This window comes from Passer montanus, unplaced genomic scaffold, assembly GCF_014805655.1.
Source record: "Passer montanus isolate IOZ18808 unplaced genomic scaffold, ASM1480565v1 scaffold71, whole genome shotgun sequence".
Classification (NCBI taxonomy): domain Eukaryota; kingdom Metazoa; phylum Chordata; class Aves; order Passeriformes; family Passeridae; genus Passer; species Passer montanus.
The window spans coordinates 2,363,076-2,386,342 of NW_024372259.1; the positions used below are offsets into that span (position 1 = coordinate 2,363,076).

Consider the following 23,267-nt stretch of genomic DNA (forward strand, 5'->3'; position numbering starts at 1 on the left):
AAGTCCCTGGTCAGGTGCTGCACAGAGGGAGAAGCCCTGGCCCAAATGAGTCAATGATTCATGTGATTAGGAACTTGATTGGTTTATTTATTTATTTATTACAATTTAAATGCCTCAAGCAGTCCTGGCTGCCCCCAGCAGGTGTGAGGGACAGGGCAGCAGGCACTGTCCTTGCAGGGCAGGTTGTTGGTGGGGTGGACGAGGGAAGAGCATGACAGGGACACGGGATGTCTTGTGCTGCTGGCTGGAGCCGTGGCTGTGGGAAATGCAGGTGGAGAGTGTCACAGGCCCTGGGGAGCTGTGTGGCCTCGGGGTTCAGCAGGAGGGGCGGGGGACCCTGCGTGTGAGCAGCTGGCAGGGTGTGCTGTGCCCTGCTGTGCCAAGAGCACTTGGGGACATCCCTGGGGGTCTGGGGGTGCCCTGTGTGTGCCAGGAGGGCAGGGCGGGTTCCCCAAAGGTGGGTGGGTGGGCAGGCAGCCCCCACACCGGGGCACGGCCCAGCAGAGCCCCAGGGGACCCGGGGTGACCTTGGCACACGCGTGGCTGCAGCACCAGCAGCATCCCCGCTCCCCTGCCCTTAAAGGGGTGCCTGGAGGGGTGCAGTAGGGTCACCCCCACCCCCGGGAAGCTCCTGCAGGGCACATCCAGCCCGGGGTGTTTACACCTCTTGGATGAGCCGCTGCTCCTTCCAGACAGCATCGTGTGTCAAGAGGAGGAAAACGCCGAGGAGTGGAGCTCATCTGTATGCGGGGGAGCAGCAGGGCACTCCCCGGGCACCCGCTGCCACCGGGCGGCTCCGGCAGCCCCGAAGCGCCCCGGGGATGGGGGCGGGGGGATGCGTGTGGCCATGCTCGCAGGGGGAGATGCAGCGAGGGGAGCCCCCCGATGCTCCCCAATTTAGCCACTCACCCAGGAGCACCCGTGTGCTGGAAAGCCCTCTGCAGCCAGGGCGGGGGGGGATGTGTGCGCGCTCCTGGCAGGGTGGGGGCTCCCCCATTGCCTTTGTTCCCTTCAGACCCACCCCTCGCCTCTGATTTTCCTTTGCGGCAGCTCCCGTGCTTGCCAAAAGAACGCGCTGGATGGAGCGAGGGAGCGAGCCGGGCGTGTTGCGCGTGTGTGCGCGCTGGTGTGCGCCTGTGTTGCCACTGACTTCATTAAAGCGAGCTGTCCCCGAGCTGCAGAGGCGCGGCAGCCTTTAATTTTGTGGCCCGGCTCCTGCGGGAAGCCGCCGCCGCCGCAGGAAGCGTGCTCCTGCCCTGGCCGCCGAGGGCTGGGCATCCCTGCCCGCCGCAGGTGCCCGCCCGGGGGCTCGGCCCTCCAGCCCTGCCCGCTGCCCCTGCACGCCGGCAGATGGGCGGCCCGGCTCCCGCAGGATGCTGAAGATGGAGTCGGGAGGAAGGAGTTGGACACTTGGCTCCAACTAGGCTGGACCGCGCTGCAACCTGTTCCCCCGGCCGCGGCTGCTGCGCTGGGTGCTGTTCCCGACCGTGGCCGCAGGGACTGCGCTCCCTGCCCTTGCGGGGGGCTGGGGGGGTCAGGGGGGCTGCTTGGGGCTCCGCCGTGGGGAGGATGTGGCTGCCTTCAACCCCTCGCTTCCAGGGGGAAGGCGCTTAGGGACTCCGCTGGGCACGGAGAGGGAGGAGGAGGAGGAGGGCTCGCTGCCCGCCCCGCTGCCCGGGTGGCCGTTCTGGGGGGCCCGGCTGCCCCCCGTTCCGCCTCTCGTCCGCGCGGGTCCCCGCTGCCCCGGGGGGATGGAGGAGAGACGGAGCTGAGCATCACCCGGCGAGGAGGAGGGGGCTGTGGTTGGGACTGCGCCCCGCAACCCCCTCCCTCTTCTCTCCCACCCTCCCCCCACCCCGCCGCCTCGGTGCTGCTGCTTTGGCTCACCTGTGTGTTTTCTTCCAGGATGGCTCGCTTTGGGGAGGCAGTGGCCGGCAGGCTGGGCTCCGGAGATGGGGGCTCCGACCAGAACCGGAGCCGGCAAGGAGCTCCTGCCCCTGCGGGAGGGAGCCCGGGAGCCTTCAAGCAAACCAAAGCGCAGAGAGCCCGGACTATGGCTCTGTACAACCCCATCCCCGTCCGGCAGAACTGCTTCACCGTCAACAGATCGCTCTTCCTCTTTGGGGAAGAGAACATAGTCAGGAAATACGCCAAGAAGCTCATCGACTGGCCATATCCTTTCTGCAGCCCCCGGGATTCGCCTCGCTGGCTGCCCAGGACACGTGTGTGTGGCACTCTCGGGCAGGTAAGCTGTGCCGAGAGGGGTGCCCCGGCCCCTGGGGATGCTCTCCTCTCCCTGTTGCTGCTCCCCCTCCTGTCCTCGGCTCCCTGCCTGCTCCTGACAGGAGCCGAGCCCTTTCTCCCCGCTCCCGGGGGTCCCCCAGCCCCTCCTGAGGCTTGGATTCATTAAATCCCCGTGCTAATGGGGTGCTCTGATCCCCGCGTGCTTTGGGATGCTCTGTGTGCGCCTGGGGAGCTGGGAGGCAGTGGCCTTTTCTCTGTGCCTCGGTGTCTTGTGGAGTTTTGTCACCCTGGGCCCCCCGGGAGCCCCCCGGACCTCCAGTCCCTGCTGGGTGGTGGCTCTGTCCCTGCTGTGTGTGCCCTCTTTGCTGCAGACCGTGCCCGGCAGGGGCACAGCCGTCCTCGCCCTGCAGCCCCCGGCCCCCACGGTGGCTCTGGGAACCGGCTGCCCCCTCCCTGCGGCAGAGGGAAGGATGTTGGAAGCCTCTGGCTGTGCCCCGTGGCCTTTTTTTTTTGGGGAGGCAGGCACAGGGGAGCCACGATTTTATCCCAGGGACCCCTCTCCTAGCGCAGGGTGGAGGGTGCAGATCTCTCCCACTCCTTCCCGTGTTCCTCCATCCTCTCATAGCTCCCCACGCACCTCTCTCTCCTCCCACCCTCCCTGTGGGTGCCCCCGGGCGCCTTGGCTGCTGCCCAGCACCACAGCCCTCAGCCCCACGCCAGCCTGGGCTCAGTGCCCCGAGACACCTCCAGGGCTTTGCCCCCACGGAGGATCTGAGCCTGAAAACTTCAGCGTGGCCACGCTGTGGCTGTAGGAGCCTCCCCGTGCCGTGTTCTGCAGCAGTGATTCCATGCAGCTCCTGCTGCCGCCGCTTTCTCTCCCTGCAACTTGTTGGTGGAGTTCCTGGCTCCTCCGGTGGGCACGGGAGAGCTTTCCCTGGTGCCAGGCAGCAACGCCTTGGTTTGGTGCAACAGGTGCCCCGGGGGAAAGCCTCTGGTGAGGCCCGGGGGTGCAGGACAGGTCACCCTCCCTGCAGAGCGTGGCAGGGGAATTGTCCCTTTGCAGCTCCCACGCGTCAGGTCAAGCCTCTGCCAAGCAGGAACCCAGGGACCTGTGACACCTCCAGGCTCCAGGGGGTGACCTGGGCGTGGAGGGGCTGAATTCCCCTTGGCATCCCCGGATCTGCCCCTTCTGGGGCGGGTGGCTGCAGGAGCGTGGGGCTGTGGCAGCGCAGAGCCCTGCAGGGCAGCGGCCAGGCCGGCTGCCTGCCTTTCCAGAATATGCCAAATTATTCATGTGCTTTTCCAGCACGGTGTGGGAGGGCTCTCGCCCCTCCAGCTTTTGTTGGGAGGCAGAAGGAGCTGGGGTGCTGCCACCGGCCCGGCGCTCGCGGCGTGGGCTGGGGTCCCGTGCCGGCGTGATGTCTCATCTCCAGGCAGCGCTGTCTCCTAGAGACTGGAGCTCCACCACCACCACCACCACATGAGCAGAACTCCCCAGCATTATTCTCCCCTGGAATTTGCAATGCATGAGGGAGATGGGCTCATTTTGTGGTTTTTTTATTTTTTTTTTTTCCAGAAGTAAGTGACATATTCCCATGTGAGTGCTGGGAACAGGCGTGCTCCAGGCGCGGGAGCTCGGTGTTCCTGCCTGTCCCCCGCCCCGCTGCCATCTCTTTCCCAGAAAAACGCATCCACCCTGCATGTTTCTCTGCACCACTGGAGTTTTGAGGGCTTGGGAACGGGCAAGGCCTTTTGGTGATGAGTTTGGTCAGGCTGGCCTGGCCAGTTCTTCCCATCCTTGTAGTTGTAGCCTGGCACAGGCAGCTGGTGCCTTCTGGTAGGGCCAGAAAAACCATGTGAGCACCTCAGCTGCCTGGCCTGGAGCCCACGGCATCGCTCCTGGTGAGGGCATTTTGGGGAGGAGAGCACTGGATCTTGGCCATGGTCAGTAGGAGCTGCTGGCCCTGGGAGGGCCATGGGCCAGTCCTGGTGCTGTGGGTCAGGGTGGGCACAGCACTGAGGAAAGCCAAAGGGGCTGGAGAGGAGCTCGGGGCCGAGTGGAGGCTCTTCTTCATCCAGCTCTGGTTGACTAGGTAATAGGGCTAAAAATATCTGGTGATTCAGGCCTGGATATCTGCTGGGTAACTGTGTAATTATAACCAGCAGCCTCTGCAGTTTGGCTTCCCAGTGTAAATAGGGATGATGCATGGAGGAGAAGGAGGAGAAATACGAGCAACTGGGATTGGGATGCAGCTCCACGGGAGGCAAGCCTTTGCCGAGTTCCTGGCTGGAAAGCTCACTGGAAACCTCCACTGGAGATGCTCTTTTAAAACTGGTCCTGCCCGACCCACGGGGCAGCTGCTGTTTTGGCTGTAGGGAACATCTCCTTCTCTTCTCCTTGGGAAACGCAGCCTTGTCCTCTTGCCTGCTCTCCTCCTGCTGATGGCCAGGCCTTTCACCCTGATTTCATTTGTTTGGCTGCCTGGAAGGCTCCAATTCAGTTAGTATACGAGATGGGCTGCAGCTCATCTATATCTGCTCCGTTCCTCATCCGCTTAATCACATTTGACCTGGATAAGATCCCTCTCCCGCCCCAGGAAGGCCAGATGACATTGTGTGGCTCTGGCTGTGTCCCCAAGGACAGCATCTGGCTGCAGGCTGCCCACTGCACCTACCCCCGGCGTGGCAGGGGAAGAGGATGTCCATGTTCCCTGTGCTGAGGGATTTCACCTCTCTCGTCCCCTTTGGGTGCCAGATCTGGTGTTGGGCTGGCCTGGAGCAGCTGGAGCGCCCTCAGAGCCCCATCCCAACAGTCAGGGGGATTTTGCTCCATGGGAAGGACACCTGTGAGTGGCTTGAGCTGTTTTGCTCACCATGACTCTCTCCCTGTGACCTGGTGCTGCGTGGGCAGTGCCCCTTGGGGACTCTGGTGATGCCACACCCCACCTGGCCAAGCACCTGGGCTTTTCCCTGGTCAAAATTCCAGCAGGTCTCGCCTTCCCAAGGGAAGAGCCTGTGCCATGTCATGCCATCCTTGGGCAGCTCCATCCTTGCCCTCCCCAAGGGCATTTCCCCCTCCCCCTGCTCCCAGCCTGTTTTCTGTGCCCTCCATTCATCAGATTTTTAGAAGGTTTTTTTTTGGGAGGGGCGAGTAGGTGTAATGGCAGGTCCATCTTTTTGACAGCCGGGGAGAGCGAGGCTGCCTGTCAGATGGTGAATTTAAACAGAGGCAGCTGTTGTCATGGTGATGCCAAGTTGCATCCTGTTGCTGTGGCAACCAAAGTTAAAAAACTGATGTTAAGGCAGGAAAATCACATGATGTGGTCCTTTTTTGTTTTTTAAAAAAAAAAAAAAAAAGGAGGAGGAGAGGAGAGAGATTTGATTTCCAGGGTGAGGTGGGGGAGAAGGAGACGCTTCTCCATGGAGCTGTTTGCACGTGGCAGGCAGGCATCCCACATCCTGCATCCTGCATCCCTACGGGAGCGGCAGGTGTGTGGGCAGCTCTGCCCCGTTGGACTCCTGGCTGTCACTGCCTTCGGTTTAACCCTTGGTGGAAACCACACCGCTGCATTTTGGAGCTGTGGAAGCTGTGACTGCAGGGAGGGAGGGTGGTCTCCTGTGTCCCTGCAGGGGGATTGAGGCAGGCTGGGTGCTCCAGGACACAAGCACAACCCGTGTTCACTCTCCTGAGCCTCTGTGTAGCAGGCAGGCAGCAGCTGGCTCGTGTTCCAAGGGGGAGGATTTGGGGTCTGGATGTTGTTTTCTGTCAATCCCCCCCCCAGCATGGATGGGTGGCAGGACACAGGGATAGAGGGAGCCAGGAGGGGCCACAACTCTCTGGATAGTCTTATCAGCGGAGGGAAATCCCTTGTGTCCTCAGGGACAAGCCAGGGAGGTACTGTGGGGATGGGGAATCCCAGAGTTGAATTAGGGCCACTCACAGACTTTGCTCTACTTGGCACTTTTGATTTTTCTTGGAAACCAAAAACCTCACTTGCCCAGAGGGGTTGTGGACTCCCTGGAATTGTTCAAGGTCTGATGGGGTGGGGCTCTGAGAAACCTGGTCTAGTGGAAGGTGTCCCTGCCTGTGGCAGGGGATTGGAACCAGATGACTTTAATGCCCTTCCAACACAAAACACCCTGTGATTTTTTTGAAAACAGCCTTGGAGAGAAGCTGCTCCTTCCTGCTGGGGTGTGGAGCTGAGAGGAGGAGGACTGGGCATCCCAAGGGTGGGTGCTGAAGATGTGGATCTTTGGTCCAGCCGTGCCATGTCCGTGTGGGACAGGCAGCAGTGCTGGGAGTGGGACCAGCAAGATGAAGTCCACAGGTGTAGGAACTGAGGCTTTTTCTCCCTGACATCTCGGAGCAGGGCAAGCCCCTCGGAGCAGCAGGTCCCCAGGGAGGGGTGGGGAGAGGTGGGAAATAGAGACACGACTTTCTAGATGTTGGAAAACCTGGATGACGCAGGCATGGACAGGGCTGGAGTTGCTCCTGCTCTTTTGGTGGCACTGGAAGGTAGCATTCCCCAAGGCCTCATTCCTCTGGCTCCTCTGCTCCTTCCCCACCTGCCTGCCCAGGAGTGGAGAGAAGGGATGGGATGGAGGGGATCTCTCCATAGCTCCTGTCCTTGCCTGCCTACGGGGAGGGATTTATCTTGTACCCAGCCTCCTGTGGAGATTTGTCAATGTCCCATCAGCACCACAAACCCCTCCAGGGGCTGGAGCTGGGGTGTCAATGTCCCATCAGCACCACAAACCCAGCACCACAAACCCCTCCAGGGGCTGGAGCTGGGCTCACTCCCTGCCCTATCCAGGTGGGTGCTCTGGCTGGGCTGGTTTGGCCTTCTGGCTGGCGAGGAAGGTGAAGAGGAAGGTCACAGTGGGAAGATCTTCCTGACAGACCCACCAAGGAGCTCCAGGCATGGGGTTAGCCCTGCTCCAGGTGGTCTGGGGGATGCCTCCATGGCCTGGGGTCACTGTCCCCACCTCAGAGGCACCGGGAGGGAAGCGTGGAGCTGCAGGTGTGGCGTGCACAGGGATCAGCCCAGTTGCTAAGGAAACAAGTCAACGGTGCAGGGGAGAGAGCATTGGGTAAAGGAGATAAATCAATAAGAAAACCTATTTTTATCGGCTCCCTAATGATCCTCCAGGAGAAGCCAGACGGAAGAGGAGGAGGAGAAGGCTGGAGGGAGATGGGTTCTCATTACTTGGCCTGGAGGGAGGCGAGGGCTACTCTGCATTTTGGGTGGCTGAGAGGCTTTGTAGTTATTCATCTGATGTGGGAGAAAACAAAGCCCTGATAGAGGGTTGTCCAGTGGCCCCGACTGGGAAAAGTAAAGAGCGGGGGTAAAATATCCCTCAGTTCAGCCAGATGTTCCTGCTGTCCCTTGGGAGGTTCTTTTCCTCTTGGAACTCAAAACCTGGCACAGCTGGAGCTATGGGGGCTGGTTTCCATGGGGTTGATGTCTCACACAGCTCTGGATGTGACGACCCAGGTTCAACTCCTGGAGAAACTGGGCCAGCGGGGTTTGGGGAATCACTTTTGGCAGTGACCAAAAGTGATCACTCCTTAGGTCAGTGCTTTGGGGAGCAATTGCCCTTTTAGGCTCGGCCAGGTTGGACAGGGCTCTGAGCGCCCTGGCCTAGTGGGAAGCATCCCTGTCCATGAGAGGTGGGAGTGAGGTGGTCTTTAAGGTCCCTTCCAGCTCTTTCCTTGGCTTGGTGGCATCTGTTCCCCCACTTGCTGGAGGTGCAGCAGGAGCGTGGTCCTGTGCAGGGCTGTGACAGATGTGCACTGACCTCGTGCTTTCAACCAGATGTTGTGGCCAGGTGGTCCTGAGCCCCCCAGGCCCTTCTGACGCTGCTGCAGTTGTGTTTTCCCCACCTGGGTGTCTCTCCCACGGGAACAGGGAGCAGTGCGGGATGCTGGGCTGCGCCAGGGCGGACAGACGGACGCTCCGCGCCGTTCCCGCACTTCCCATCTAGGCAAATGTGCCTGGTGCCTGGGGAGCTGCTGCCCCGCCCCACTAACACGCTGTCTGCCTCTTAAGCCGGTGCTAATTGCTCGCAGACTTTCAGGAAAATGCTACAAAAGGATCCCGAATGGGCTGGTGGCGCAGGGCCAAGCGCCGCGGTCGCGGGCGGCCAGAGGTGGGATGCAGGAGAGGACTTTGCTGGAGCCATGCAGGGAAATATTCGCTTGTGTTGAGCCTCAGAGGAAAAGTTTTGGAGCCTGGCCCCCCTCCCCAAGCACAGGGAGCTGCTGCTGCCCCGTGCCTGGCTGGCAGCGAGGTCTGAGCCAGCAGCAGGGAGCTCTGCAGCCTCTCCCTTTGGGTTTGCCTCTAACGTAGCAACCATTAATTTCACTGAGTGGCTTTTTAAACGCCTTGGATGCATCTTTCCTGGCTCTTCTTCCTGCCTGGGTTAAATACATCCCAGCTCCGACAGGCTCTCTCTGGCTGCCTCTCCTGGCCATCCCTCTGGTTCTGTGCCCATCCCTGCTCCTGCCTTGCCAGCGTGCCCAGCGTCACCGGGCTGGGGTCACGTCATGCTTTCCCTTTTCCCATGCTCATGGTTGGCACTGAGGTGTCTTCCCTTGCCTGTGGGCCCAGGGCCACTGGTTGAAAGCATTTCACTGTTGTTAGTGGCCAAAAGGTGAGGTTGGAAAAGAAAATCACCCCTTTTCCCAGAGCTGATGGGATGGGTGTTGGACACCTCCTTCCTGAAATATGTCAGTCTGAGGGTGTGGAGAAGCTTGGTGTGGTGGGGCTTAGCCAGCTTGGGATGGTGGGAGTGTGGATGACTCCTTCATGGGCAAATCCATCCCAGCTGGGATCACATCCCCTTTCCACAAGGGAAGGTGGCAGTCCTCTCCCTGGGTGGCTGCTGGTGCCGGTGGTGACAGTAACAGAGCTGTTTTGGCAAGGAGGGAGCAGAATCAGGGGTGTGCTGCCTGCTGCTGTATCGCTCCACATTCAGTTATTGAGGACAACAGGGCTTTTATTGTGGAGAATTGGGAAAGATGGATGGGAAGTTGGAAAGATATGGCCATGCTGTCATTTGGAAGTGCTTTGTTTGCAGAGCTCGGCCCTGGGCCAGGCAGGAGAGACTCCGTGCCCCTCCCTCAATCCCATGAATCAAAAGGCAGGAGGAAGCTGAGTTTGGGGTGCTTTCCTGGGCATCAGCCTGCTCTTTCCTTCCTCAGCTCCTCAGCCACCAGCCCTGCTGCCACTTCTCAGGGCAGCTCCTGGAGAAGGGTTGTGTAAGGCCTAGATGTGGATGTAGGATTTAGGATTGCTCATAAGGGTCCAACCAGGTCCTATTGACAAGGTGCTGCTGCCTCTTGGGGTCTTGCTGGGGTGTGGCTGAGCTGGGATATCTCCACAGGGAGTTTCCACCCTGCCTGAGCCGAAGCTCAGAGCCAGGTGCCATCAGTGCCTGGAGCTGGGAATGCTCAGCCAAGTGCTCTGCAGCTCCCAGTGCCACCTGGGCTCATCCTGCTGCCCACAGGGTGCTTGGCAAGGGCACAAGGTGGACTGATCCAGGTCAGATCCCCAGGACTTGCAAGGGATGCTCCATCCTCTTCAGGCTGTGCAGGTGCATCCCATGGGGATGTTTTGGGACAAAGGGCTGCCTTGTGTCACCTCCCCTTTCTGAGCCCCATCTCCTGCTGATGGGATGGTGGAAAAGAGCAGGAAACAGGGGCATGCCAGCCCTGGCCAGCAGCGTGCCATGCCAGGGAGAGCCTCCCTGGTCCTGCCAAGGACCATGCCAAACCTTCTTCCAGGCAAAGCCCAGCCTGGTCGTCTAGCTTCAAACCTTGTGCTCACCCTCTGGGCTCCTTGCACAAGTAGCATCTCTCCCATGGGAGTTTTCATCCCAACAAAGATGTCCCCTGAGCTTGGGGAGGAGGTGATGAAGCCCAGCAGGTCTGCAGGGAGGCCTTGGGAAGGTCTCACCTCTCTCTTTTCCAAACAACACCGAGGTGGGCTTCACCCTCCTGCCTGGGGCTGCGTGTGTGGGTGTTCCTGTGGGGAAAGCAGCAGCAGAGGCTGAGCAGGTGAAACCAAGGGTGGGCTGGAGGGTTGGGGGTGTCACCCAGCTCTTCTCTGCTCCTTAACTCCCCTCCACTCCCTTCGAGTACATGATCCTGGCGACCATCATTGCCAACTGCATCGTGCTGGCCCTGGAGCAGCACCTCCCCGAGGATGACAAGACGCCCATGTCACGGAGATTAGTGAGTACCCCGCGTCCATCCCTCTCTGCTGGGCTGGGGGCTGAGCCAAGGGCAGCCACACAGTCCTACCAGGCAATTTCTTCTGATTTTTGGGGTGGCTGGACGGGAGGTTTCCTCTGGGACTAGCTCCTCCAGCCTTCCTGGGGCTGCTGTAACGTATTCCTTCTCCATGGAAAAGGTTCAGGAAGCCCCTTAAAAAGGGGTAGGGGAGGACTGGGCAACCTGAGCGTGTCATAGCCACCCTCTGTTTATTTCTGAGGTTGCTGCTGGCTGAGGAAAGGTCCCAGAGGAGATGATGGGTCTGGGGGAGGTGGGATGGGACACGAGCTGGGTCAGTGTGAAATGCCTGGTGCTGTGTTTGCTCAGCCTCCCCCCCCTCACTGGGTCACTGATTTCTCTCTGGCAGGAGAAGACAGAGCCCTACTTCATTGGGATTTTCTGCTTCGAGGCTGGGATTAAGATCGTGGCCCTGGGGTTCGTTTTCCACAAGGGCTCGTACCTGCGCAACGGCTGGAACGTCATGGACTTCATCGTGGTCCTCAGCGGGTGAGTGGCTGCTCTGGGGCCACTTGGGGGCTCATCCTGGTGAGGACACGAGCTCCAGGACGTGGGCAAGGCCCCTGGTTTGCTGTTGTCACTGGTGTTTTGTTGTCCTGATGAGGGAGGGGACACTGGCTGCCTGTGCTGGAGGTGCTGTGGTGGCTTTGCTGTGGGTGCTGATGGTGGGACAAGGTTCCCTGTGGGAGCAGTAGGGCTGGCTCTGAGGCCACCATGTCTAGCTTTCCTCACTTGGTGGTGGCCTGTCACCCACCTAATACCAGGCAAGGTGAGGACAAGGTGGTGGCATGACCTGATAAGGAACTGGATGTGATTTGGGAGAGATTCTGGTCAAACCCTCATGGGGAGGTGGAAATCTCATCTCCTCTTGCCTTCCCAAGCACTTTGCAGGCTTGCCCTGGTGCTGGAGGTTTGGGAATGAGGTCTGGGCAGGGTCACGTTCCCAGGTGATGCTGCTCAGCACCCCAGCACACAGCAGGGCTGCTGGGGGTGGTAGCACACAGAGCTTCACGTGTGCTGCTCGTGTCACTGGTGGTGTCACCTGCCGGGGACATGGCCCAGATTGGAGTCCTGCTTGCCGTGTGCTGGGCTGTCCTGGTGACACAGAAACAGGCAGGGGCGTTTGGGCTTGTGTTAGCCAGCACTGGAAGTCAGCTTGGGCAGAAGCCCACCCAAGGTGACCCCTTGGGCCCCTCTCTGTGTGGAGACCAGGAAAATTATTTCTTTTTGCCTGATGATGGAAATGTCACGCTCAGAGGAGCTGGTTTGATGTGTAAAACAGATGGAGCCTCGGGGTCTGAGTGCTCCGTGAGCTTTGCTGGCCACAGAGCAGCTGCAGGGCTGGCTGGGAAACTGAGGCATGGTGACCAGGCAGGACCCCTGGGGTCTCTACAGAGCTTCCTGCTGCACAGTCCTGGCTCTTGGCTTGCAGGCTGGTGGCATCGTGTGGGATGTGACACCTGGTTGGGAGTTTGGAGGAGGAGGGGGAATGCAGAGGCTGCTTCTGCTGGGGGGTGCAGGCTGGGGCTGTGCACCAGGGGAGGCTCGAGGAGAGCATGGCTGGGGACATTTTGACTCCCTGGGTCCAGTGGGGACCTGGGTGGCCTTGCTGGGGAGTGGGACCACGCCACCTGGGAATGGAGGGTGTGCTGGTGGTGGGCGACGCTTCTGACGGGCAGCACACAGGCAGCCTGTGGGAGGTGCAGCTCTCACATGGGAGGCTGCTGCTCTCCCACATCTGCAGAGTGACTCATGGAGAGGGTTCTGTGGCTCCAAAGGTGCTCGCATCCCTGGGGACAGCATGGGGCACGCATTGGTGTGGGGGCTCTTGGCCTCGCTGGGCTGAGTGTGCGGGAAGTAGTGCGGGGCTGGGAAATTCCCATCCCCTGCATCCTGACCTGGGCATCCTTTGGGGCGTGGGCAGCACTGGGATGGGAGGAGGGGCTCACCAGGGCCCTGTTCCTGCCCTCCCCAGGGCTCTGGGCTCGCTGGTGCTGAGTCAGCGCTCAGCAATTACTCACTGGCAGCAGCCGCGCCAGCTCCTCTCGGTGCCGCGCTGAGCCGGGCCCCGTGCCAGGCAATCCACTGCCCATGAAGGGCTGCGAGCACCCTGCTGCCCACCCCGGCACGAGGTACCCGTGTGCCCCCCAGGACTGCCAGCCACACGGTGCAGCTCTCCAGGGTCTGCTTCCCCAGCAGTGCCTGCCCTGGGATCCTGATGTTCGCCCAGCAGAGCGGAACCCAAGGAATGCCCCTCCACCTGCTGGCTTTGCCCCAGCGCTGCCTGCCTCACCCGCCTCTTGGGGCAAATTCTGTATTGTGGTGGGTGGAGGAGGCAACCCATGGATTTTCACCCTGGGCTGGCTTTGGGGTCACTGGGATCAGCTGCACCAGACCACGGGCTCCTTCTCACTGCTCATCTCCCGCCTTTGCCCTGCGGTGCTGCCAAATCTGCTGCTCCTCGGAGCCACGGCTGCGCCTCCCATGCAGGAAACTCTCAGCCTGTTTAATCTGCTGAATTATTGGCAAATTCCTGCAGCAAATAATCCTTGGCTGGCAAATGCCTTGCAAACAGCTTGTGGGAGAAGGTTTGCACTTGGCGGCTCGTTCTGTGTCGGTTGCGTAAGGCGGGCGGCGGAGCTCCGGGATCGCCTCTGCGGCTCAAACTTTCTGCCTGGCGAATGCAAAAGTGTCTGGATGGAGATTTGGTGGCCGTGGGGATGTTGTTGTGGCTTACTGAAAGGCCGTGGCTGTGGTGGAGGGGATGTTGTGATCAGAAGTGCAGGGTGGTGCTTGCCTCAGGGTGTGCTTCGTGGGTTTGGATGCTGGTGCATCCCATGATGGGCCAGAGAAAACATCCATGTGAGCAGGACCCATCCCAGGATCTGACCCAGAGGGAGCTAGCATTCCTCCAGTTGTGACACAGGTGTTACTGCTCCTTTCTGGACTTATTTTTTTGCTGTGGATCTGATGGGAGAGGTCCTTAGTGCAGGTGGAATAATTTTTTTTGCTGTGTGTCTGATGGAAGAGGTCCTCAGTGCAGGTGGCATCATGGTTGCAGACAGACACCATGCTGGGATTTCTGTGAGCAGTGGGATTTTCTTCACCCTCTCCCTGCTGTAAACAAGCCTAATGAGGGATCTCTCCCATGAGTGGCCTCCTGGGACCTTGTGCAGGAGTGGATGGCACTGACTATAGTTCAACTAGTGTTTGCTTCTTCTGTCAATAAATCAATTTTTTTTTTTTTTTCATCTCAGTGGAAATCAACACCCACCTAAAACTCCCTGATGCTAAAGCTTCCACCGGGGAACTAATAGTCACATTTGTAAACCTGCTCTCTTTGTAACCTGTGGTTTCCAAATCATCATTGCTGCCTGAAAAAACAGCCTGTTCTCCCCCAGCTAAAAATAATTTAATATGAAGTGTGCATATAATACCTTTACTCTTTCTGAGGCAGAACCAGCAAGGGGAACATCTGCATTTCCCCTGGGGCTTGGGGATACTCACCTTGTCTCTGTGAGAACCAGAGCCAGCTGGGTGCTGATTTGGGCTGGATTTGGGACCTGGTTGGTGCAGTGTGACCTGGACCAAAAGGGAGAATGGCTCAGGAATGGTCAGAAAGGGCAGGGGAAGGTTGGTGACCTCTTAATTGGTGGCTCTGAGAAAGTGAGGCTGAAAGAGCTTCAGCCACCAGCAGCTGGAGCAGGATTTCCCTGGATGCCATTGGGAATGGGGCACAGGGACCCTACAGCTGCCTGCTTTGTCCTACACCCTGCCAGATGGAGCAGGAAGGGTTAAACTCCCTCTGCAAATATCCAGGTGGGTGTGTGCTTCACACACTCCGGTGCCTGAGCATTATCAAAGCACCCTTGGCTTTTTTTTTATAGCAGCAATACAATAACACGTGAGAGGTGAAGGGGTGGGGGAACGCTGCTCACAATGGGGAAAAAAATCCAAACGGGAATCAAAAGGCCCTTGTGAAGTTGTTCTGCTCAGGAGCTGGGGAAGCAGCCACTGTAAAAGCTGGATAAAAACACCAGGGTCACTAAAAGGAAGCGCTGCTGTCAGGGTTTTTGGGAGGGTTTAATAACCCTCCGCACCTGGGTGCCTTTTGTGAAGCCCTAGGGCACGGTGGTTTTCATTAAAGGGTTTTGTGGGGTGGAGCGTGGCCAAGGGAAAGCGGGAGTGAAGGATTGCTGGCACTGCCAGCCATGCCCTTAGCAGGGCCAGAGCAGGAAAGCCTGGCTCTCCAAGCCCTGTCCCAAAATCCAAGCAGCAGCTGTGAGCCTGGTGTCTCTTTCTGACCTCCCAGGGAAATCCTGTGCACGTTTGTGCCCTGATTTCTTGCTGTGGCTGGTGGGAAGCAGGATGGAATCATTCCAAGGAAGGTGTTCCCTGCTGTGCTGCGGGGTTGCAAGGTGAGCCCAGGGATGAGGAGGGCAGCTTGGCTGTTTTGCTGGTTTTGATGCTGCCTGGATTTTGAGACGACTGTCCTGGGAAGTTCCCTTTTCACAGTTCCCCCTGAGCTCCCTCGTGGGAGAGGCAGGGATGTTTTGCCCTCAGGAATTTCGTGCACCTCGCACAAGCCCAGTTCTGTGTGTTTGGATGCTCTTTTCAGTCTTAGAGTTCCTGAGATGGAATATTGAGGCAATATTGAGGTGCTGCATGCCCTGGTGGTTTGGGGTGCTGGCCCCACAGGTGTGGGAGCACACCTGGGCTGGGAACAGGCTCTTCCCACAGTGCCACACCTGCATTCCCCTCACCCAGGGAGTGCAGGGCACACCCAGGCGAGGAAGCATGGGGGAGTGGGTAAGAGGTTTGGAGAACAAGTGTGGAATCAGAGCAGAGGTGAAGCATCCTGATGTGGGTGTCCTGAGCCACTGCAAGGAGTGCTGTGCTATGGGGATAAACCAGCAAAGAGACAGCCCCAAGCCCAAAAGCCCAGCAATACTTTGATCACACCATACAAGACCTTTTCCCCCCTCTTTCCCACTTTTCCTTTCATGAATGTTGGCAGTATCCAACCTGATGCCTGCCCCCTTTCCCAGCTCTTTCCTTTCAGGACAATTAGCAAAATGTTTGGTCTTTCGTTTGGATGAATAATTAATTTCCCAGCTTGGTGAATGATTCATGTGCCATATGCCACAGCCCTGGGACCAGCACCTCACACAAAGGGCAGCACCACTCCCCTGGCTGGGCCAGAGGACAGACAGACTGGTGGTGGGGGAAAAAGCTTCCCTTTGCTGGAAATAGGGTGTGGAGATCCCTGTGATGCCTTGTGAAGGTTGACTTAAAACAGGGACTAGATGGAGTTTAAGAATAAAGTAGGGATTTGTTAGGAGGCTTCAATGGATCCACCTTGGGCAGCACAACCCAAAATGGCCACAAAATGGACAACTGGTCACGGGGTGTTATACTTTTAAAAGTTTTGGTCTGTTTGCATATTGGAGTTTATGGTTTAATTACTGGTTTAGCCAGTGAAGTCCCATCCTTCTTGTTTTTCTCTCTTCATTCCACGTTGTTTGTGCTCTTGGGCTGACATTTGGATCATTTGTCCTTGGTCCCCAGCTGGAGAAGGAATTGTTTTGTCTCCCTGCTCTGTGCAGAGAGCTCACCATTCCCTAATAAGTGGCCCAGACTCACACACTAAAGCAGCAGAGAATCTGAAACATATAAAATCAAACCTGAGGCATCACCTGGGCAGGCAGAGTTCTGGCCCTGGCTTTGGGGGAGCCAGGCACCCCCTTTTCCCAGTGCAGGATCCGGCCCACGTGCTGCTCACGCGATCCCGGCTCCATCCTTCCCACCCTGGCTCCATCCTTCCCACCCTGAAGCCGCAGAGTGAGTCAGTCCCTCCCACGAGGCTGCTGGTCCCTGGGGGCACTGCCTCCCCTGCCAGGCACCCCTGTGGTCCCCAGGGGCTCCTGCTGCACCCCGGCACCCTGGCAGAGCTCCTGCTCTGGGGGATGCCCTCATTGTCCTCTGGGGGTAAAGCCTTCATTGCACTGCTCTGGGAGATGGGGTGGGGGCATGGCCTGAGGAAAGGGGGTTGTTTCCTCTTCATCCTGGGTGAGAAGGTGGGCTCACACAGCTGGGTGCTCTGGGGACTCCTGCCCCTCCTTTGGCACGAGCTCAGACAGGCCCTGCTGTGATCAGCCCTTCCCATTCCCTGTTCCTCCCGTGGGGCCAGCTCTCCTCTCTGCTGTCGGTGGCTTTAGGTTTCCACCAGCTCCTGGGTGTGCAAATGCAGTTTTATCAGCAAATCCTGCATCTGCTGAGAGGCAGTGTGGGGATGGAGGCAGGAGGGACACGTGGGGTTTGGCCAACCAGCAGGGTCCAGGACAGGGGATGCTCCCTCATGCCCCAAATCCTGGGGGCTTCTCTGGGAAGGGGTGGCCTTGGGGGATCATCTCAGCCCCCAGATCAAAGGCTGAAAAAGGCAGATTTTGTCCTTCATCCTCATCACACCGCTCAGGGAGTCACTTGTGCCCATCCAGCCCTCTGCAAGCTGCTGGGAGGGGCAGGAGCAGGAGCTGTGCAGCAGCTCAATCCACCTGGGTCACAGCCCCGAAACCTAGAGAGTCACTTGTGCCCATCCAGCACTCTCCAAGCTGCTGGGAGGGGCAGGAGCTGTGCAGCAGCTCAATCCACCTGGGTCACAGCCCCGAAACCTAGAAAGAGCAAGCCAAGGTGGTGGAGCCTTTGACGTTGCTCTGAACTGTGCCAAGGGCGGGACTTGGCCCTGCTGTCCCTGTCCCTTGGCGTCCCCAAGGCTGTGCTGTGCTGTGGCATCCTCAGAGTGCTCCACCTGACCCTGCTGGCCCTGCCTCGAGCCCGGGTGCCACCCAAGAAATGTGAGAATATCCTGCTGCACGTGATGCTGCCTGCAGAGAGGGCAGGGATGGATTCACCCCACTGATTCACCCCCAGCCAGGGCAGTTGCTGGGTGAGCCCATCAGGTAACTCCCTTTCTGTGAGCCGTTTGACCAGTGTATTAATTATGAAGCATTCTCCCTCATAGAGTCAGGTGGCAGTGCAAGCCTTCAGGGGCCTTTCCACTTAATTATAAATATTAATTTGCATGCCAGCCAGCACCCTGCCTGCCCCAGATTTTGGGCTGAGATTAGTCTGTCTGAGCCTGTGCCTCTCCCCACCCAGCACACCCTTGGCTGGGACAGTTTGTCTGTGTGAGCTTCAGCAGTGCTCCCCGAGGGGAATGCTGCAGGGGGGCTCACTTTGGGGTCGGGGGGGTGAATCGAGGGTCAGACTGGTAATTTGGGGTTCAGCCTTTGCTTGGAATCTCTGATGTGAAGCTCTGAGCTGTGTGTGCTGTTCCTTAGGGCTGAGAGCTGGGGATCGGATGGGGTGGGATGATGATGGTGATGGGATGGGATAGGATGGGGTGGAATGATGATGGTGAGATGGGATGGGATGATGATTGGGATGGGGATGGGATGGGATGATGATTGGGATGGGGATGGGATGGGATGATGATTGGGATGGGGATGGGATGGAAGGATGATGATGATGGTGATGGGAGGGGATGATGGTGAGATGGGATAGGATGGGGTGGAATGATGATGGGCATGGGATGATGGTGAGATGGGATGAGATGATGATGGGGATGGGATGGGATGGGATGATGATTGGGATGGGGATGGGATGGAAGGATGATGATGATGGTGATGGGAGGGGATGATGGTGAGATGGGATGATGGTGGTGATGAGATGATGATAGGGATGGGATGGGACGGGATGATAATAGGGATGGGATGATGATGGGGATGGGATGATGGTGATGGGATTGGGACGAGATGATGATACGGATGGGATGATGATGATGATGGAGATGGGATGGGATAGGATGGGATGGGATGTTGATAGGGATGGCAGCCCAGCAATACACAGGCATAGGGGCCACTCTGGCTGCTGTAGAGTGGGACAGTGCCTGAATCCAGAGTTGCCTTCGCGTGGGCACCGCTGTCGAGCATCACTCATGCTTTATTCTTCACTGTCCCAAAGAGCAGGAATCCTTTAAAACGAGATTATTCTTGGGTTTTTTCCCCTTCTTTTGACCCCTGCGGGAGGAGCTCTAAAGGTGCAGGTCTTCATCTGGAGGCGAGGGCGTGTGCTCCGCTCAGTGGCTGCGAGCTGGGGCGGCGCCGGGGGCTGAGCCCGGCTCTGCCCAGCCCCAAGCCCGCAGGTGTGGCGGCCCCAGCGGGAGCTCGCCCCCCTCCCCGGAGCCTCCAAATAAATAAAATCAAATAATCATCCTGGTTGCAAACACAAAGCAATGGATTATTATTTTTTTCCCCTCTCCTGAAAGAGTGTTTTTGTCTGCTGGTGATTGCTCACTATTCAATTATACTTTGGGGGATTAGCATATATTTCCCATCCTGCCTCCTCTCTCATTTGCATCCTTCCAAAAGCTCCTCTCTGCTCTTTTCTCCACCTGAAGTCTCTCTTCCCCCTTTCCTCTGAAGTAAAACTAACCCCTTTGCCTGGGTGACCTATAAAAACGCCTTCACTTTTTTTTTTCCCCTTCTTTTTTTCCTCCAGTACATATGATGAAAAGCATGAGATCATTGGGATTTTTATAGCCTAAATCTGGCAGCTTTTTTCAAATAACTTGGATGGTGAGATGTAATTTTAGTTTGGGTCCTTGCCTAAAAATAAAGAATAATTATTAGCACATCAGACGTGGATATTGTAAGTGATCGAAAAGGGTTTAAATTGTTCTACAGATGCCAGGGCTGCTGCCCTGTGGCAGCACAAAGGTCTGTCACAGCCCAAGTCCCATCTCAGGAGCTGTGAGAAACCTGAATTCAGAAAGTTCTGACTGACAGAGTTTATATTAAAAAAATAAATTAATAGAAGGCATGGTTGGAGGGTTAATAAACAATTGCCAGGTGAGGTATGCTGAAGTCCAGAGCAGCATGGTGTGTTTGTAACACTGGATTTATAATTAGCAGTGCTGTCTGTGCCTACCAGTGAAGCCTGGCTATCCAGGAGAGGGGATGTGTGTAACTTCCAGCTACAGAAGGGCTTGGGAAAAGCAGCCAGCAGCCAGGCTGGCGTGCCTGGAAGCTCGGTTTGCTTTTCCCAGCCACTTTATTAGGTGTAAGGGTGATGTAGGGCTGCTCAGCCCGTGCCCGGGGGCTCTGGGCTGGCTGGGGGCAGCTGCCGTGTGTCCCTGCAGCAGGATGTGCAGCACCTGTGTCACAGGTCAGCCGTGTCACCGCTCGGGTGACAGCTCCGAGTGCCACCTCCTCGGTCTGGTGATCTGTCCAAACCTCCTTCCCACAGAGCTCGTGATGTCCCCTGTCCCCCGGAGAGGACAAGGAGCATGTCACCTTGCCACAGAGGAGTCCCATTCTTAGCAGCTAATTTGGAGCGCGGGGAAGGAGTGCCCTGAAACCGCCCGAGCCTTGCCTGGAGGCTCAGCATGGCGCTCCGGAGCCCTTCACACAAATCTGGGTTAGCCCAGGACTTGGCAGCCGGGCGCTGCTCCTGCCCCGGGGACCGGGGGCTGCCGAGGCTGCGAGGGCTCCACCTCCATCCGTGGTGGGAGCAGGGAGCTGCCCATGCCAGTGCTGCTCTGCTGGGGCCCTTTCCAGCTGGGCTGGAGCCTGCATCCTGCCCGGGAGCATCCCTGGCCTCCCGGAGCTGCTCAGTCCTGGCTGGACCCAGCTGTGGCTGTTCCTGCCCCTTTGGGAGGCTGCTGGCACTCCAGGGGCTGGGACACCACGAGCAAAAGCTGAAGGAGGGTTTCCAGCACGGTGTGTCTCCTGTGCTGGCATTTTGGGGAGCACTGGGGTACCCTGCTCTCATTGCCAGGGTGGGTGAAGGGGTGGGAAGTGACTCTTCTGCCTCCCTCGTGCTGCTGAGTGGCCGTGCTTTATCATACTTATTGATTTTGATCTTACAACCAATGTAACAGCACAGCTCTGGCTGCTCCTGACTTAATTGAGTCCCTTTTCTGCTCTCCTGTCAGTCCTGTGGGCAGCAGGGGCTGGGCACGGGCTGGGGCACGGAGACTGGGTGTGGAAAAGGAGCGTGCCAGCAAGGGTAAAAGATCCCTGTAAATACCAGGGATAAGCTGTGTGATACACAGCGGGTTGTGGGTGATGCATCCCACTGCTGCTGGGGCCTTGCACCGGGGCAGGGAGGAAGAGGAGGCTGGGGAGAGGAGCTGAAAGCTCCGGGTTTGCAGATGTGAGAGCTGCCAGGGTATCCTAGGAAACCCAGCCGCCTTTCTGGAGGGACAGGTTGGTACCTGCTGTACCTCAGGGAGAGGGTGAGAGAAAGAGTGCTAATTGCTCAGCACGCCAGAGAGCTGCTCTGGCCTGTAATTAGATGAATTAGTGGAACAATGACCCAATTTCCCTCAGTTTTTTGGATTGCTGCAAACAGCCCTGAGGTTGGTGCCTCCCTCTGTCCCGTTCTCCTCCCCATCCCCTCCTCTCCCACCCCTGCTGCAACTTCTCTGCTCCTCACCCAGCACCTGGGGACCAAGTCTGGATGGGAGAGGATTCTGCCAGCTTCCCTGAGGTGCAGCATCCCTGTTCCCAGAGCAGGTGCAGCAGTTTCCACTGCTGGACTCGGTGTGCACCAGCTCCCTCCTTGCCCCAATTTGTTTTCCAGAGACGGGCTTGGGGAAAAAAAAAAAATCTTTGTGTTTTAAAAGAAAACCTCTGGAGTCCTTCCTGTGCCTGCTGGTTGCCTTCCAAGGTCATCAAACTTTCATTACTATAGATTTTGGAATGTGTGCGAGGTTCTGGGCTCCTTCTCAGCAATCCCAGAGGTGGGACTCTGAGGAAGCTCCGTGTGTGGAAAAAGCCAGGGCAGCTGATGGCTGGAGGTGCTGCCACAGGAGCACGGAGGGGAGGGACTCACATCCCCGAGGTGCTGCTCCTGGGCCACGTGCCACCTTCCTGGGAGGGATCCTGCACGATCCTGGAGACCCCAAATGGGATCCGTGGGTGATGTGGGGCTGTCCCCAGCCATCCTGGGGTGTGGGGGGCACTGATGGGGGGCTGCTGGGGCTGGGGGGTCCCTGTGTGGCTTTGTCTGGTCGTAGCTGCCCATGAACTTGGGTGTGAGCATCAAAGGAGGCTCGCTGACCTTTGGGAGGAGTTAATCTCTGTCCCTGCCCAGGGACAGAAATTGAGAAGCTTGAGAAGCTTCATGGCTTCCCCAGCTGGTTCAGGAAAAGATTTCCTTGGAGAAAAGTGGAAAAAATCTGTTTATTTAACAGGCACAAGCACAAAAAATGAACAATATTAAACAATAAAACGTCTTGCTGCTCCCAAAAGGTGACAAACTCAGAAAGTCCCCTTGGTGGGCTGTGGCCCAGCTAGCTCAGTCAGCAGAGCATGGCACTCTTAATCTCAGGCTTGTGGCCTGGTTTGACAACATGCCACTGAACTGGCCAAGGGCTTTTCCTGGGCTAACTCTGCTCTGTCCCTGTGTGCCCACAGCATCCTGGCCACGGCTGGGACACACTTCAACACCCACGTGGACCTGCGGACGCTGCGGGCCGTGCGCGTGCTCAGGCCGCTGAAGCTCGTCTCGGGCATTCCCAGTAAGTTGGATGCTCCTGATCTTCCTCCCTGGGTGTCTGCATCTGTCCCTGATGTCCCCGGGGGAAGAGGGGTCCTTGTGCCACCTTGTCCTGATGCCTTGAGAAGGCTGAGCTAGAACAGAGGCTGGACAGACCTTTCCATCCAGTGGGAACTCAAAGGTGGCAGCACTTGGTGTCCCTGGGTGGCACTGTCCCTTGCAGAGCCTGCTGGCAGCTCCTCTTCTCTTTCCTGGCCAGAAGGCAGTGGGTGGATCCTTTCAGGACTGGGGTTTGTTCAGAGGAGATTTCTTGGTGGTGGTGGGTTTTTTTTTTGTTTTGTTTTTTTTTTTTTTTTTTTTTTACTTTTTGTTGCAAGACTTCATCTGCTGGCACGGAGATAAATAAAGAAACTAGGCTGCTGCTGGCACCAGTCCTCCTGCCCCTCCTGCCCTGGGCACTGGCAGGGCTGGATCCATGCCCTGGGGGCAACAAGGGGGACAGAGATGCACAAGCCATGTCCCACCAAGTCCTGTGGGACAGGCAGGACATTGGAGTGGGGGCCAGGAACAATCTCTGCTGGAGGCTGCTCTGTAGCTTGGCTTTCCCTGCCCTGCAATGGTGCTTTTCTCCAGGACTGTCCTGCCCTCCAGGCTGTGCTGGCCTCTTGCACCTCTCTGTTGGCTGTCCATCCTCTCTGCTCCCCATCTTCCTCCTGCCAGATTTGGGATGGATGTGTCCCTGGAAAGGGGTTTGCATTGCTGCTCTGAGCTGTGCCCTTTCTCTCCTCTCCTCTCCCAGGCTTGCAGATTGTCCTGAAATCCATCATGAAGGCCATGGTGCCTCTCCTGCAGATCGGCCTGCTGCTCTTTTTTGCAATCCTCATGTTTGCCATCATCGGCCTGGAGTTCTACAGCGGGAAGCTGCACCGAGCCTGCTACACAAACAATTCAGGTGGGCTCAAGGGCTGGGCACCTGCTGTATTTGTGGGGTGCCCTCGTGGCAGGAAGGAATGATGAATCTGACTCCATGTTCTTAGAAGGCTAATTTGTTATTTTAAGATACTAAATTATATTAAAGAATACTAAAGAATGCAAAAGGGATACTTACAGAAGGCTAAAAAGATAATAATAAAACTCGTGACTCTTTCCAGAGCTCTGATACAGCTTG

The 23,267-nt window shown here is 57.6% G+C and overlaps 1 protein-coding gene across 9 annotated transcripts in view; it reads left to right on the forward strand.

Moving 5' to 3' along the window:
* CACNA1E (calcium voltage-gated channel subunit alpha1 E) overlaps positions 1–23,267 on the forward strand; it is a 134,784-nt gene that overhangs the window by 39,416 nt on the left and 72,101 nt on the right. For 8 of the 9 annotated variants that reach the window (XR_005629963.1, XM_039730262.1, XM_039730263.1 and 5 more), the window contains 5 exons: positions 1,906–2,172; positions 10,375–10,480; positions 10,887–11,026; positions 22,018–22,121; positions 22,899–23,051. Coding sequence is in view for 8 of the 9 variants with exons in the window: in XM_039730262.1 (XP_039586196.1) it covers positions 1,906–2,172; positions 10,375–10,480; positions 10,887–11,026; positions 22,018–22,121; positions 22,899–23,051 (770 nt within the window). In the remaining variant the exon portion in view is untranslated. Of the gene's footprint in view, positions 1–991; positions 1,473–1,905; positions 2,173–10,374; positions 10,481–10,886; positions 11,027–22,017; positions 22,122–22,898; positions 23,052–23,267 lie in introns of those variants that run through there. The other variant, XM_039730260.1, reaches the window with a different exon arrangement.